General features: G+C 56.7%; 5 protein-coding genes across 5 annotated transcripts; 2 read left to right on the forward strand and 3 right to left on the reverse strand.

The window, feature by feature from the left end:
• Positions 1-295: 295 nt before the first annotated feature.
• Positions 296-2,169, forward strand: N657DRAFT_673148 (batten's disease protein Cln3; the record flags this gene model as incomplete). Its single annotated transcript, XM_062795674.1, has 3 exons — positions 296-577; positions 887-1,283; positions 1,323-2,169. Exons 1-3 carry the CDS (start codon positions 439-441, stop codon positions 2,164-2,166), a joined length of 1,380 nt encoding a protein of 459 aa, XP_062645686.1. The 5' UTR covers positions 296-438.
• Positions 2,170-3,009: 840 nt separating this feature from the next.
• Positions 3,010-5,307, reverse strand: N657DRAFT_576845 (zincin; the record flags this gene model as incomplete). Its single annotated transcript, XM_062789212.1, has 4 exons — positions 3,010-4,317; positions 4,368-4,613; positions 4,685-5,118; positions 5,184-5,307. 4 exons carry the CDS (start codon positions 5,305-5,307, stop codon positions 3,010-3,012), a joined length of 2,112 nt encoding a protein of 703 aa, XP_062645687.1.
• Positions 5,308-6,437: 1,130 nt separating this feature from the next.
• On the reverse strand, positions 6,438-8,409 carry N657DRAFT_657437 (uncharacterized protein; the record flags this gene model as incomplete). The annotated part of the gene is made up of 8 exons (XM_062794812.1): positions 6,438-6,800; positions 6,846-6,850; positions 6,942-7,066; positions 7,210-7,296; positions 7,383-7,575; positions 7,620-8,083; positions 8,149-8,237; positions 8,341-8,409. The coding sequence occupies 8 exons, from the start codon at positions 8,407-8,409 to the stop codon at positions 6,438-6,440; spliced, it is 1,395 nt and encodes a 464-aa protein (XP_062645688.1).
• A 1-nt stretch (position 8,410) lies between these two features.
• On the forward strand, positions 8,411-9,684 carry N657DRAFT_657438 (uncharacterized protein; the record flags this gene model as incomplete). The annotated part of the gene is made up of 7 exons (XM_062794813.1): positions 8,411-8,516; positions 8,678-8,977; positions 9,007-9,038; positions 9,128-9,307; positions 9,454-9,501; positions 9,538-9,591; positions 9,625-9,684. 7 exons carry the CDS (start codon positions 8,411-8,413, stop codon positions 9,682-9,684), a joined length of 780 nt encoding a protein of 259 aa, XP_062645689.1.
• Positions 9,685-10,303: 619 nt separating this feature from the next.
• Positions 10,304-12,311, reverse strand: N657DRAFT_600113 (Zn-dependent exopeptidase). The gene is made up of 3 exons (XM_062790068.1): positions 11,447-12,311; positions 11,188-11,383; positions 10,304-11,115 (listed from the first exon to the last, which is right to left on the reverse strand). The coding sequence occupies exons 1-3, from the start codon at positions 12,277-12,279 to the stop codon at positions 10,588-10,590; spliced, it is 1,557 nt and encodes a 518-aa protein (XP_062645690.1). The 5' UTR covers positions 12,280-12,311; the 3' UTR covers positions 10,304-10,587.
• Positions 12,312-15,304: the final 2,993 nt, after the last annotated feature.

The following is a 15,304-nucleotide window of genomic DNA, read 5'->3' on the forward strand; positions in this document are numbered from 1 at the left end:
TGTCTGACAGCCAAAAATGTGGGTTAACTTGCATTCAATCGTCTCGAACGATCGCTCCTGAAATGGCGTCCTGTTATGTAGGTCTCATTTCATCCAGTCTGGCCGCCGGTCATGAAGTGAGGCGGAACTCTTGACAAGAGGGTGGCAGCTATTCGTTGCACTAAAGTGCTGTTGCTGATGCTCGTACGGTGTCGGGTTAGGGTTGTTAAAAGAGCCGGCATGGCTCGGATGTGTTCCATTGCGGCAGGCAATTCAGCGCGATTCGGTCGCGTGCTCATCCAACATTCTGCCCTCACTTGAACCGTCATCTCCAACTACAACCAATCCTCAAAACGGCAGCGCCTTGCTGTGCCGAACCTAGTCTCCATGGCGGCTGAAACACAACGATAGGAAACGTGTAGATAGAATATTCTTATTTTTTCTTACTACTTCAACACAATGAACCGCTCGCCGTCGGCCGTGGGCCTGCTCCCTCTGCCCGGTGCCCCGTCGTCGTCGTGGGCGCTGTACCGCGCCCGTCTGGTCAGCTTGTTTCGCGATGCCGATGTAAGGGTAATAGTAGCCTTTTGGCTGTTTGGTGCGTCCCCTTTTATGCTTCGGTCCTCTTCTGTTTCTTCCATCCCAAATCGTGCTACCCGGCCGCTTTATGTTCTTCTCATGCTCATGCGTCACCGACCTCTCCCATTCATGTACATGCCTCCCATCATCCACAAACCAAAACCCCATACTCCATCGCATTCCACCCAGTACAACTAGATGCCCTCCCTTCCATGTGTCTCATCCCACCCAACCCCAAGAGCCCAATCCCCAAGCAACAATCTCCAACCCCCCACCCCCCCAACCTCTCCGAGAGCTTTTGCATGCTAACCACACCACAAAACAACAGGGCTGATAAATAACATTCTCTACGTCCTCCTGCTCTCCGCCGCCCAAGACCTCGTCGGCACCGCCGTGCCAAAGGGCGTCGTCCTCCTCGCCGACGTCATGCCGTCGTTCCTGACCAAGCTGGTCGCGCCCTACTTCATCCACCGCGTGCCCTACCCCGCGCGCATCGCCGTCTTTGTCGGGCTATCATCTGCGGGGATGCTGACCGTTGCGTTTTCGCCGGCGCCCGGTGGCGGGGGCGGGGATGTGGCGGTCAAATTGCTTGGGGTTGTGCTCGCGAGCTTGTCGAGCGGCGGCGGGGAGCTGAGTTTCCTGGGGCTGACGCACTACTACGGGCACGTCAGTCTTGCCGCATGGGGGAGCGGGACGGGGGGTGCGGGGTTGATTGGGGCGGGCTTGTATGTGCTGTTGACCGGTTGGGTTGGGCTTGGGGTCAGGGGGAGTTTGCTGGTTGGGGCGGTGCTGCCGGGAGTGATGGTGTTTGCGTTCTGGGCTGTGCTGCCCCGGGAGCGGTTGAAGGGGGGTTGGAAGGGTGGGTACGAGCCGCTGGAAAGGGATGGGGAGGCTGGAGTGCGTGATGGGGAGGAGGAGGAGGAGGGGTTTGAGGACGTGCCGACGGGCATGGCCTCGTCTGGGCTGCTCGCGCCGGGATCCGCGGTTGCGGCTACCGCGTACACCCACCATTCTTACCAGCTTGGCGGAAAGACGTCGTTCTGGGGGAACTTGCGGCGCGCCAGGGTGCTGTTCTTCCCGTACATGCTGCCGCTACTGCTCGTCTACGTTGCAGAGTACACCATCAACCAGGGTGTGGCGCCGACGCTGCTGTTCCCGCTCGAGCAGTCCCCTTTCTCCGAGTTCAGGGAGTTCTACCCGTTCTACGGGTTCCTCTACCAGCTGGGCGTCTTCATCTCGCGCTCGTCTACGCCTTTCATCCGGATTCACCACCTCTACCTTCCGTCTCTCCTGCAGGTCGTCAACCTCATCCTGCTGACGCTGCACGCGCTGTTCAACTTCCTCCCTTCCGTCTATCTCGTCTTCGTCGTCGTCTTTTGGGAGGGCCTGCTCGGAGGGGCCGTCTACGTCAACACGTTTGCCGAGATCATGGAGAGGGTGCCGGCCGAGGACCGCGAGTTCAGCCTGGGCGCCACCTCGGTCAGCGACAGCGGGGGTATCTGCATCGCCGGCTTCTTGGGCATGGCCATGGAGGTGTGGCTGTGCCATTGGCAGGTCAGTCACGGACGGGACTACTGCCGGCGCATCGAGGCGAGCTCAGTCCCCTGAGCTGAGGGCTTGGTGAGATTGATGAAGATGCCCGGGAGGGTTACTTCCGTGCCGTCTGTGCTGCAACGTCGAGTCTGCATGTGCCCTGAAGGGGGCACCCTTACCCCACGGGGCTCTGACGGGTCTGAATGTTCCCTGAAGGGGTTACCTCTAATTACCGCACGGGGTTTTGAAGAAATGCAGGGGCACGGTCGGCGCGGTGCAACTCCGGTCATCAGTGCGAGAAGCATAAGCTCCCCGTCACGACGCCAAGAGCAGCATTCTGGTTACTGCATGCGGATAACTCATTACAGAACAAACAGGACGCGAGTGCACAAGACTTGCACATAATCCCGAAAATCCCGAATGAGGAACAGGGACAGGATCACGGGGAATCACGGCAGGAGCAGGCAACGGCATGGCGGTGATGGCATGGAATCAGTTGGTCTCGTTGAGATCTGCGGGATGCCGCAGTTTCGGGCCACCATTCTGCAGTCCAGGCTCTGGTGTGTACGGTCCTACTGTGTTTAGCACATATATACTCACTTGAGAAGAGTTGCAAAGGCGAGGCGATGACTAGCCGTACCATACAGCTATACGTCCATTTCAACGCGGAAGAGTGCTTTGGGAGTTCCATGGCATGTATTGGCATGGGCGGTGAAGTTCATGGTGGTAGGATATAACTAATCAAACTTGTAAATGCGAGATTATCTAAATGCAATGATGCTGCTTTCCGAACCATGCGCAACCCGCTACCGCGCCAGAACGCCAACGCCATGCCAAACCGACAAAGGTATCGACAAGACTCAAGATATTGAATCCCTTATAGACAAAAAACGCAAATACACCTATATGTACCTCGCTCTAGAACAACTCGCACGTGGGCTCCGGGTTCGGGCACTTGAAGGCCTCCCTAAACTCCCTCGAGTTCTGCGTCATGCCCTTGATGCGCACCAGGTTCGGCGCATGGTTATCATACGACATGATGTGCGCCATCTTGGCGGGCGTCTTGGCGTCGCACCACATGCTGCCATGAATGACAAAAAACATCTGCTCGGACGTGAAGTGCTCGAGCCCGGGCAGTTTCTGGTCCCAGACGTCGGGCATCGACTTGCGCTCCTCGAGCCAGGCGTGGTACGCGGCGCGGATGCCGCCGGCGTCCGACAGGTTCTCGCCCAGGGTCAGGAGGCCGTCGACGGGCTGTCTACCGCCGGGGACGGCGACGTCGAAGGCGTTGAATTGGTCGACGAAGCACTGCGCGCGCGACTCAAAGGCCGCGATGGTCGCGTTGTCCCACCAGGCTTCGCGCTCGGCGTCCTCGCTCCACAGCCGGCCGTCGTTGTCGAAGCCGTGCGTGATCTCGTGCCCGATGACGACGCCCAGCCCGCCGTAGAGGGCGTACTCGGGCAGGAGGTAGTGGAAGATGGGCAGCTGAGAGTAGCCGGCGGGGATGCTTATGCTGTTGGTGGTCGGGTCGTAGAAGGCGTTGACTTCGGCGGCGTTGCCGACGTTGTTGCGGTTCGGCGCGCCGTTGGCCTCGGCGTACTGCTTGGCCAGGTTGAAGCGGAGGGCGTTGAGGTTGTTGGCGAAATGGTCGGCCGTGAAGTTGAGGCCCTCGTAGTACGAGGCGACCGACTCGGCCGAGCGCAGGTCCGGGTTGGCCTTGGGGTAGCCGATGTTCTGCACAAGCCGCTCGGCCTTGACGATGGCGCGCTTCTTGGCGTCCTCGCTCATCCAGTCGAGCTCGTTGATGCGCTTCTTGAACTGGGCGAGGATGTTGGTCGTCATCTTGTCGGCGGCCTGCATCGTGAGGTCCGGATACGCGGCCGAGATGAAATAGCGGTCTTTGATGTGTCGGATCAAGCGGTCCGACGCCGCGACGCATTCTTCCCATCGGTTTTCGCTGGGGGTTAGGCCCAGCAGGGTCCAGAGTGTCTCGTCATAGACATGCTCGGCGAGCGCGTTGATCGTCTTCCACACAAGGAAGCCATGCAGCGCAGCCTTGGAATGGTTCGCTAAGACGTCGGAGAGCTGGGGCCAGAAGTCCGGCACGAGCATCAGGATCGTCGATGGTGCCTCGCCCGAGGGCATGAGACCGGCGAGTAACTTGTCGAAGCCGAGGGCGGGCGCTGCGTTGGCGAGCTTGGCAACAGACACGTTGGCGGTAAGTTCCTAGGGCATGTTAGATACCAAATGATGCCGTCCTGTGCTTGCAGGGTGACATGACTCACAAAGAAATCTCCAGATTGTTGGAGATACGGCTGGGCCAGGTTGACCATGTCGATCTCAAACGAGATGACTGCTTCTGCCATGGCCGCCGCGGCTCCGTCGTCCAAGTTGGGGTAGGTCATGTGGAAGACGTTGGCGAGGGTGCGCGAATAGTGCTCCATGGCCTCCGGGTCCGAGTAGGCCGTGAGATTTTGCCCAAAGTAGACCTCCGGGGTCGACCAGCAGATGCGATTGCTCCTCTTGGGTTGATGTTAGAAAGCCGACTCGGCGGGATGTGGGATGTTCAAGGGGAAAAAGAGCAAGAACGCACCGAGTTCAGAAAGTCAGCCATGACGGGGCTCTCGTAATTGCAGTGGTCGTGGAAGACCTTGACCCCCAGCTGCTCGACGAGGAGAGTGGCTTGGTGAAAGCCATCGAGGTCGTCCGTGCTAAGGGTTGTCTTGAGGTCAGAGGGCGAGAGGGGCCAGTAGTTGTTGACGGAGGCGATGAGGTCGGTCAAAGGCGTGATGCCGGCGGCGACGATGGCCTCGGTGTCCATGCAGGCTTGGTAGGCGGTCCGCAGCATGTCGAAGTTGTATTCGTCGGCGCTGTCGCGAGCCGTGAGCATGGTGGATCTGAAACCTATCGCTTCGGCATGGCTGGAGCTTTCGTGGATCTTCCTCAGGATGCGCTCAGTCCGGTCACGGAGATCCCAGACGGTGCCTCCGTTATCACCGCTGTGCTCGAAGGTACCGTAGCACACCACTGCCTCGGTGTCAGCGTCAAGGAAACTGCGGGTGCTACCCAAATAGACTAGTAATACTACTTACTCTGGTCAAAGTCGGTGCAGGGGTCCATCTGCGCATAGTTTGGGGCGAGACCCTGGAGCACATGGGCGGCCGCCTGGACGCAGGCAGCCGAGGTGCACACGGGCTGGCTCTGCCACTGGCCCATGTTTGCGGTCGAGACAGAAGGAAAACGGGAAGGAAAAGGGAACGAAATCTAGGAAATGCTGAATAGGCGGTTTGCTGTGATGACTGCCGGGAGAAACATGTTGGTGCAACGCCATCTCTTATATCGTCTCGATGCCCAGTGTGAGAGCCTATTGATCCCCTGAAAGGGTAAACATGATGCTGCTAGCCCTCATCTGGATGCCAAGACGATTCCTGCGCGGGCTGGTTGGACAGACAGGGGAGCCGGAAGTGGATGTCAAGGTGCTCAGCCTTCGCCAGCCCGCCTGCCATTGGCGGTGCTTCGATGGCCCCAGCATTGCTCAGCCCAACTTGGCTTCCTATAGCGCGGGACGAACATTCGTCCCCAGGGTCCAGCTTGGCGCGCTTGTTAGCGACCGGCTTTCCGCAAAGGGGTTGGGTCGGTGGCCGAGGCGGTCGCGTACTAATGTTGTAGGTGGTGCCCCACATCTTTGGCAGACCGGGTTGCCCCCTATCTGGTGCAGGGGTTACAGCCCTGCCCACCAGAGCCATCACACATCCAGCATCACCACTGGATGAACCACCACCATTGATGATCACCATCTTCTGTTGTCCCTGGATCTCCATCAACTAAATGCGGCGCCCGGCTCTGGGTGGCTTGGGCCGAACTGTGGAATCGCATTGCCATGCAATCGGAAGATTTGAGTGCGAGCTCTTTTCTGTACGTTTACCGGCAATCACGCGACACCTGACTTTCTTTGTACATAAGCACCATCCCACTGTGCGGGGCCTTCTATGTCTTGCACGTGGCCGCTCTGCCGGGGCCCGGCCGGTGGTATTTGTCAATCTTGATTGCGAGCCCAGCTCGAATGGTCCAACGATTCTTCCATGTCAGCTTTGTCACCCTCACTTGTCGACAGTGACCAACACGTAACAACCTAAGCGTTTGCTGGCGCTTCTACCAAGTTGTGGCCGGAGAGAATCTGACATCTACAACGTCCTTTTCGTTTGGAACAGCGCTTAGCGAAGTCGACCAGGTTACAAACTCCATCTCCTAGGAGGAAGGCGGCGGCTGACAAATGTCGTCGTGGTCATCATAAGTCTGATCGTGAGGTGCCAGTCATGATACAAATCACAAACTAATCAACCTACCTACCTAGCAGCGAACTGTATTAAGCCCCCCAGGTGAATTGCTTCCTGAGCCTCCAACAGCTGCAGGTACAAACCTGCCACATTCCACCGAACATCGATGGCACGAAATACATGGCTCAAGGTCTGAATCACCGCCACCGCCTGCGGCGTCTGCTGCGGAGCCCGTACAAGCGCACAGCAGACGCGGAAAGCAAAATACAGGCCCCACGGGGCCATGTCCTCCGGATCGCGGCCCAGGAGACACTGTCGCTCCACCAGGTTGGCGCTGATGCGGTCAGTGATTTGTTCCAGCACGACTCGCGCCCGTCGAGACCGCTCGCTGGATGCATCAGGACGGTCAGGGCATGGTTGGTGCGCTGCCAGCTACGGGGTGTACAGGGCGACAAGCGTGCTATTATCAACTGAGACTTGGACTAAACAGTAGATACATCAGCGGGAACGGAGTAAGAGGGGGTGGGGGGTGGGGCAACCTGTATGCAAATGCAATCTGGTCATAGTCCGGACACTCAATGTCCAACGCCGCAGCCAACATGGATCGTAGGGTACGGTCGAGCTGCATCCAGACCTCGTCCGAGTCGTGAATTGCGGCGCCGCTGGCGAGGTGGTGCAGGACCTGTCCGAGAAGCCGGCTAGCTTGGCCAGCAGGGAGAATTTGCTCATATGGCCCGTCATTTGAGAGGATAGGGTTGAGAGGTCCTCAGGACGGACAGTCTATTGATTCCAGCGGTTAGAGACTGGTGGAACATATGAGGTTCAACTTACCTCCTGGTACCATGCCGCGTCATCTGCGGGCAAGAGATTATCCAGGGCAGGATCAGCTGTAGCAAAGGGTCGTCCGGGACAGCCGATACTCACAAACCTGGGAACAGGGGTTTATCGTTAGCGTACCTTATGGTTAGTAGTACATGCGCAATAGAAACATATCGAGAGCCAAGCAACACGTACCAATCGAGAACCACGATGGCCCACCAGACCCTCCGCCGCTCCTCCACCTCAACCAAGGTAAGCACTTTCCGGGTCGGCACCGTGCGACTGGCGTTCAAGTTGATGCCCAACGCATGGGGCATAACGTGCACAGACCCGATGGATAGATAGACGGCTGGGAAGATGCCATGTGCTAAGTCTAGTTCATAAAGCGCTATCAGAACGCCGGCCTGCAGCACGACGATGGAGAAAGCAGACTTTCGACCTCGAGGTGAAAATGCTTGGTAGTATAATACAAGGGAGTGCGGAAATCCCGCGGCCCGGCCGGCGGGAATGTGGTGATCAGCTTCACGGCCAAGAGCAACAGGGCCACGTCGGAGTGGGAGTGGAATGCTGGCTGCCTGTGGAAATAAAGATCGTAGGACCTCTTTTTGGATATGAGGGGCATCCACTGGTGGATGTGCTGGAAGAAGCGGTCGGCCGTGGACCGGACCTCGTCCACACTACCGAGCAGATGTAGGATAGACGGCGGAACGGGCATGGCGCCGTGGCCGCTATCTACCTGGCCGTGCCGCAGCAAGCTCGGGTCGAGGAAGAGGATGGTCGGGAAGTCAACAGTCCAGTCCTCCGCCTGCTGCTCCTCGCCTACCGCGGACGGGTACCATTCCCGTTCTAGGGGCGTGCTGGTTTCTGGCCGCCAGTATTCATATGTCTGGGTACGTCTGCAACGGAAGGTCAAGTGTTAGCTCTGCCGAATTTACAGCCTAATCCAGTGCTCTTTGCTTACTTGGCGCAGGAGGAGCACTTCGGCAGTGCCTTGTCGCACTTTCTCTTACGCGATCTGCTGGACTGGCATGCTTGCAGTGCCAGGTCAAGCTCGATTCACGACTAGGGGTCTGCATAATGTGTAGGTTCGGAGTAACTCAGTTGGCTAACACAATGGTACCATGATTGGGTGTGGATAGATCTGTCTGCAAACCTGAGGACCGAAAGGCGGGGGAAGCCCGTATAAAAGCGGCTGCAGCGGGGGGCGGACGGGCGGATGCATGATGACTCTTAAATGCCAATTTTGTGCGGCCGCACTACCCGCTCACTTCTTGGCCGAATATGGCGACCGCCACTCCGGCCACTACCCGGATGGTGGCACGTCTAGGGGTATAAGTGAAGCATGTTAATCAATAGTCACAGCTTAAGCTCATTAAAATCATCTGCTCAATTCACTATTACCTTCGCAACCTTGAGACCTTGACCTTTTTCCTATCACACCTAAACTGTATGTGATTACAGCACTGTCAGCACAAGATGGGATCCTCGAGTCCCTACGCTGCCACGCCCTCGCAATCCCCAGGGCGCCGGAGATGCTCGACCGACGGCCCTCCAGATCATACAAGATGAGGGCGTGCAAGGCAAGCTGGCAGGTAAGGTGATTGTCATCGCCGGCGCCACATCGGGCATCGGTGTTGAGACCGCCCGAGCCTTGAAGGCCACGGGAGCCACGCTGCTACTCACGGACGCGCAACCTGGCCAGGGCCCAGAAGAACCTTGCCGGCATTCTCGAGCCCGGCCGCGTCTCCCTCGTCGAGATGGACTGGACTCCTTCAGGAGCATCCGTGCCGGTGCGCAGCAGATCCTCTCCACCACCAAGGGCCACTCAACATCCTCATCAACAGCGTGGGCGTCATGAGCATCCAGAAGCACATGCTCACCGAGGACGGGATCGAGGCGCACTTCTCCAGCAACTACCTAGGCTTCTTCTGCTTTTCCAGCTGCTAAAACCGGCTCTGCTAGCCAGCGTAACAGTCGATTTGGACTTCCATTCTCGCGTGGTCGTGGTGTCCTCGTCGGCGCACCGCGCGTGCACACTGCCGGCCAGCGACAACTACAGCTTCGAACAGGGCGGTTACAACCCCAAGACGGCCTACAACAACGCCCAAGCTGGCGGCGGTGTACCTGGCCAGCAAGATCGACCGAGACTACGGCGCCCGGGGCCTGCACGCCACCAGCCTGCATCCGGCGCCATCAACATTGACATCTCCCGCCACATTGCGCCTGATTTCCTGCAAGGACTATGAGCAACCCCTTCATCCTCCAGGTCTTGAAGTCTCCGGAGCAGGGCGCCGCGACGACCGTGTGGGCTGCCGTGGGCAGGGAGTGGGCGAACAGAGGCGGGAAGTAGCTGGAAGACGTCGCGGAAGCGGAGCGGGCCGAGAACGACGGTCAGGTCTTTGGAGTGGGATGAGTCAAGCAGACATACAACTCCGAGGAAAAGGACCGCCTGTGGAGAGACTCGTTGAAGATGGTCGGTTTGGAGGGCGAGGCTTGATTCGGGTCGTCAAGTTCACCGGCTTGCGGTCGTCACTATCCAGGGGGCCATTGGGCGATGGCTTGCGTTCGGGCCGAATCTGGGGCCATGGCGAGGCCGGTCGTTGGCGTAGTTATGTGGTACAATTCATTGGCGACGATGGTATCAATGATCGCGAGGCTTGGCTTCACACCTACTGGGACATGCCGTGATGCCTCCGAGCATCGCAGGGTCCAGTCAAGGATTTTATAGCACCAAGGAGGTTGCAATTCCAAGGAGTACACCTACCCAAGCGTGGGCGCGTGTGTCGGTCCTGCAAAAGAGATGCCGAGCGCGTTGAGAATGTTGAGAATATCGAAGTTATGCTAGGTAGGAGAAAGCGAGGTGATGTAGCTTGGGTTAGGAAGGATTTGGCCAAGTGTACCTCAACTTCAAATTGGCTGTGGTAACTCAAGTACAAATCTGGGCTTGGAAGTTGGAATTGGATTGATAGAGTTGATGGATTCCTTGGTTTCAAGGAGCTTGAAGAAAAACTACCATAGGTTACCATATAGAAATGCGGCATGCCAAAGTCGGATATAGATATGGTGAGTATGATGCTTACGTTAATGATTCGATTTCACTTCTCAGAAATTTGGAACTACACATTTCTTCAACAGTCGATCAACAGATACTTGAGTGATAGCCCGAATGGGCAAGGTTCAAGACAGCAGTTGAAGTGGATAGCTGTGCTGACATATGATGGACGATACACCAATGGCTGATGCCACATTATTCATTCTCGTTATGTCGTATGTACCCGGACCGTCATCCATCGCTCACGGTATCGTTGATACATACATTCATCGGCCATCTCCCCACTTCCAACAAAGACACAGAACCCAGCTTCAAGGCCGCTCGCTACTCAGAAACCGCTATCTATTCTCAGATAGTCGGCCCACCACCGCAAGGCCCCGCATGGGCATGCTTCTGCGCATGGCCATGCACACCGCCGCTCCTCTTGAGCATCCTCGCGCGATCCGCATCCCAGCGCCGCGTCTTGGCCTCGACTGCCGGCAGGCTCTCAAAGCTGCGCGCATACTTGGCCACGCTGTCGGCAATGGCCTGCGTATTCAGCAAGTACGCGTCCAACGCCAGGTTGTCGATGGTGTCGCCCTTCTTGTGATAGTTCACGTCGTACGCCACGCCGACCTCGCCGCCGAACAGCGCCGCTTCTTCGGCCGTCTTGAGCTCCTCGGCGCCCGTGAACAGGCCGCCCGACGGGATGCCGTTCTCGATGAAAGCCGCGTAATCCGAACGGCCGCTGAAGGGGGTCGGGATCGAAGGGGTGGACTTGCCCTGGAAGAAGGCTTCGAAGTCGCGCTCGAGGACGTCGGAGCCGGCGGGGCCGGTGAGGTTGAACGCGTTGCCATCACCATCATAAATGCCGTAAATGTAGTTGGGGCTCGCGATCTGTTAGTTACAGTTAGTGTTTGCTTTTTGCTGGGCGTTAAGGTAGATAAGAAGGAAAGGGGGGAGGCGGACCATGTCAAAGTTGAGGTAGGCGCGAATCTTGGCCAGTTCTGTCTCGGAGCTGTTGATCGAGTTCATGTAGTAGTACGAACCAAGCAGTCCGAACTCCTCGGCGCTCCAAAACGCGAAGCGAACGGCGTTGTTGACGCGGAACTTGGCCAATGCCTTGGCCACGGTGAGAATACCGATGATGCCGGAGCCATCGTCACTGGGGATCGTTAGCAAAACGTCTGCGCAGTAACGACCGCTGTTGCCGTGACGCGAGACTCACTTGATACCTGGGCCCGCCGGCACCGAGTCCGAGTGCCCGCCCACAACCAGGACGTTGTTGTGGTCGCCCTCCTTGGTCTCGGCGATGACGTTGTAGCTGACGCGCTCCTCCACCACTGCGTCGACATCGAGAGTGGCCGTCACCTCGCCCGCCGCGAGCTTCTCCAGCAGCGCTGTACCATCTTCCTGGCTGAGGCCCACGACCGGGGCGTACTCCAGGAAGGGTTCGCCGAGGGTGCCCGAGAGCTCGCCAGCCACGTTGTTGTAAACAACCGCTCCTACGGCGCCGGCAGCCTTAGCGTTGAGCGACTTTTGGGCAAAGGTGCAGCTGCCGCGGGAGATGAGGGCGATGTTGCCCGAGATTGTGGCCGGGTAATCGGCGACATCGCAGCCCAGGTTGGCGACGGCAACCAGGGGCTTGGTAGCCTCGCCACCGGGGGTGTAGGTCATGACATTCACATCGAAGGCCTGGCCGTCGACTGTGAACGTGGCGGTTCCCTCCGAGTAGATCTCGGTGAAGGGCTGCTTCACCACGTCGTAGTACTTGAGGGCCGTGAGGCTCTCGTAGAGGTAGTCGACGGTGGCGTTGTGGCCGCCACCGCCAAAGGCACGGTTGCCGCCGTTGGCGTTGGCGAAGTCCTGCAGCTTTTGAGAGCCCGCGAGCAGGTCCTCGGTCTTGATGCGCGACTGCAGTTTCTCCGAGGTGACGAGGGGCCGCTTGCATTCGCCGCCATGGTGCCCGCCGGGGCCGTCATGCCCCTTTCCCGGTCCGTCGGTGGCAGAGGCCAGGGCCGAGAAGGCCAGAGTGAGGAGGGAAGAAGTGATGGTCTTCATTCTGAAGAACAAACACTTTGGGGATATCGAATTGGAAAGGGCGATCCGGAACAAGAAGAGCGGGACGGTAAGCTTCCAGCTACGGAGAGGAGCCGTTCATCTAGGTATTTAATATCCCCCAACCTCGTGGACCTTCCCCCTTCCCGTCCCACCTCGGCAGCGCGCAAGCAGCAAGTTGCCGATCGGCCCGCCAAGGCAATATCAAGTCTGTCCCGCCTTCTGGAAACGAACCGAGGAGAACAGGTGTCGCCATTCGGCAGGACAATCGCGCCTGGGCGCGCATCCCGTTGCGGCAGCTGTTGCAACCGCCGTCTGACCAGCTGCCATGTCGAGTAACGGCACGAAGGTGTGATAAACACTCATGGGCCCTGCTATGTCCCGCCGCTAGGTCCGCAACGGCAGGTCTTCGACGGCACTAGCCTTGGCCTGCATTCGGGTTGGATGGGGTGGTGTGGGGAAGTCTGCGAGTTTAAATGGAAATGAGCGGCCCGGCCAATGGCGAATTTTGGTTCTTACCACTTCGGTCAAAGTTGCCGGCGCTAAGATACCCGGGCCAGGGCCCCGTTAGCCCCTATCTTATCTGTTATCGAGGAGAGTTATGCGTCAGTACCTGTATCCTTCATCCATCCTACAAGTCAGTCAATGATGCTATTGAGCTCTCATAGTGTCCAACCACACAATAGCCCGTATTCCATCTATGCCGAAATACTAAGAAATTGCAAGGTCCTCAATACCTTCAACTCGTCCAAGTATTCGCAACTCGAGATCCCGACGGAGTTTCGTCGACGTCGGAGGTGCTTCAGGAAAGGTTGGGAATCAGGCTTGGCATCAACGGTGCCACCACCGTAATAGGGAGGTCCGGGACTGTTGGAAGAAAAGGCTGGCATAACGTTATCGCGGCTCCCAATTCCAACACTCTCGGCCACTCCATCGATCTCCTTCCAGCGTATTACATCCCAATGATCACATGTCAGTCGATACAGCCATTCTCTCCATCAGTCCCTCGAGCTGTCAACCCCTGGGTCTGGGCGCCAAGATACCAGTTGCAACTCAACAAGAGGCGCTTCGCAACGTCAGCATTGATTCTGCTCGTGATTCCCACCAGGTTGCCATATGACGATGAAGCGCGATGCTTCAGGCAGCACATCCCTAGGCTCTTCGCTCTCGGCACATCGCTTCCCCGCGCATCAGCTGCAGTTTTCGCTTTATTCAGTTTAAGTTATCGGTTTCCATTCTCTGGAATTCAAAACGAGCCCCTCGCGAGATGCGGGGGTTTAATGTGGAAAGTCCTGTGGTCGTACAGCTCAGCTCTGTACCGGTAAGTTTATTCATTGTTGCTGAGATGAGAGGGGCAATGCAGTTCTTCTAAGTTCAGGTTCACCGAAACAGCCAATTGAAAGCACCGATTCGTGATGCAGGAGTTACTTGTTGACTTTCTGCTCCTGGACTATAATTGCATAGAACGTAGAGAAACAGAACCTGGCTCCAACGATGCTATGCTGTCGAGGGTCTGGAGGTATCGGCCGGGTGGCGTATAAGTCGGGCACCCCCCATTCGGACCACTTGGCAAACCCACACGGCTTTTTCAACCCAACCTCTTCAACTTACCACAACTTAGTCAATCCTTAGCCAAACGAGCCTATTTTAAAACTAAATTACCGTCAGTTTCAGATGCCTTATATTGAACAGGACTTGCAAGATGCGATTGCAAAATGCTACCAAGGTGGTCGTTCGATACGAAGTATCAGCTGTGAGTTCGGTATCCCAAATTCACGACTCCACGGAAGAAGACAGACCTTTGGGGCCACCTAAACAACTTGGCCATCCGACGACATAATATCTCTACCCGGCGGCTCTTGTTCAAGAAGGTTGAAAAGGCTTTTGACGAGAAGGACTTTGAATTGGCTCGGCTACGACAAGAAAACGAAGCTCTGAAGGCCCAATTGGAGGCAGCCCGGCCGTCGCGAAGGAAGAGGGTGGTCCCTGATCCCAACACTCAGTTCGCTTCAATCGAACACATCCACCAGGCTCAAATTGATGCGGGCCGTATAGAGGACTCTGTAGTTGAAGAGAGCGGGTCAGAAAGTGCAGAATCGGATGCTTCTTGTATTGTGGTGGGTTAAGACAGACTGCAATATATGGTGTTGAAGAAGATAGGTGTGTTTGCGGGCCAAGATTTGCCAAGTGGTCCGAATGGGAAGTGGTCCGAATGGGGGGTGGTCCGAATGGGGGGTGCCCGACTTAGATCATGCAGGTTGAAATGGGTCGTCAAAATGCCGAACTTTGTCTACCGTTACCAGCCTCATTAAAGCAGGTTTGAACGACACCATCTCTTGGTATAAAGCGCCTGCAGGATGAGCTCCGTTTTCATTCTCCCCTCTTCCTGTCTTTCCCTTTGTTTTATCTCTGTTTCCCTTTCTCCGCTCCACTTACAACAACCGTCACTCACTACCTCCTTGGAGAGATGTCTCGCCTACGACTGACTGGGAAGGCGTCTTATTATATAACTTCTGCTCCGAGTCACTCATCCTAACATCGCTCGCCTAGTACTATCTCGCTTGGATTTGACCAGTACTCCGTTAAGCCTATAAGTTAATCCTAGTTCGCAAATATCACAGAAGTTAGACCTCCATTCACTCATCGGTTAATCGTACCATTGTGGAAGGAACCAAGGACCTCGGACACGTATGCCACTTTTAACCGGCTAGAAGTTACTACTTGGTTGTTTTAAAGGCACTTTGTATTGGGCAGTTCGGTTCGCCCGGGCATACAATGCTGTCGGAATGCTGTCGGAGCGCAACAAAGCACGCCAGTAAAGTTGCTTTGTATTGCCTCGAGCATCCAAAATGTCGCGAGTATCCTGTTTAATCATGCTTCACCCCAGATTTCTCACTCACCACATATTGCAGTTGCACCAGACCGCAACATGGGGGGGTTCTTCCCAAGCTCCCAAAAACCGAGCAGCTAGAATGCTCGAGCTTACATAACACATCACGCTTAGTATGGATGCGTGCTTCTCGAGCAC

The sequence above is a fragment of the Parathielavia appendiculata genome, assembly GCF_033297405.1.
Source record: "Parathielavia appendiculata strain CBS 731.68 unplaced genomic scaffold N657scaffold_10, whole genome shotgun sequence".
NCBI lineage: Eukaryota > Fungi > Ascomycota > Sordariomycetes > Sordariales > Chaetomiaceae > Parathielavia > Parathielavia appendiculata.

Excerpts from the sequence above, each read along its gene's own strand:
- N657DRAFT_600113 (XM_062790068.1), bottom strand. The coding sequence starts at position 12,279 with ATGAAGACCATCACTTCTTCCCTCCTCACTCTGGCCTTCTCGGCCCTG. Across the intron at positions 11,384-11,446 it reads CCGGCGGGCCCAGGTATCAA|TGACGATGGCTCCGGCATCA; the intron begins GTGAGTCTCGCG and ends AACGATCCCCAG. Across the intron at positions 11,116-11,187 it reads CCTACCTCAACTTTGACATG|ATCGCGAGCCCCAACTACAT; the intron begins GTCCGCCTCCCC and ends TGTAACTAACAG.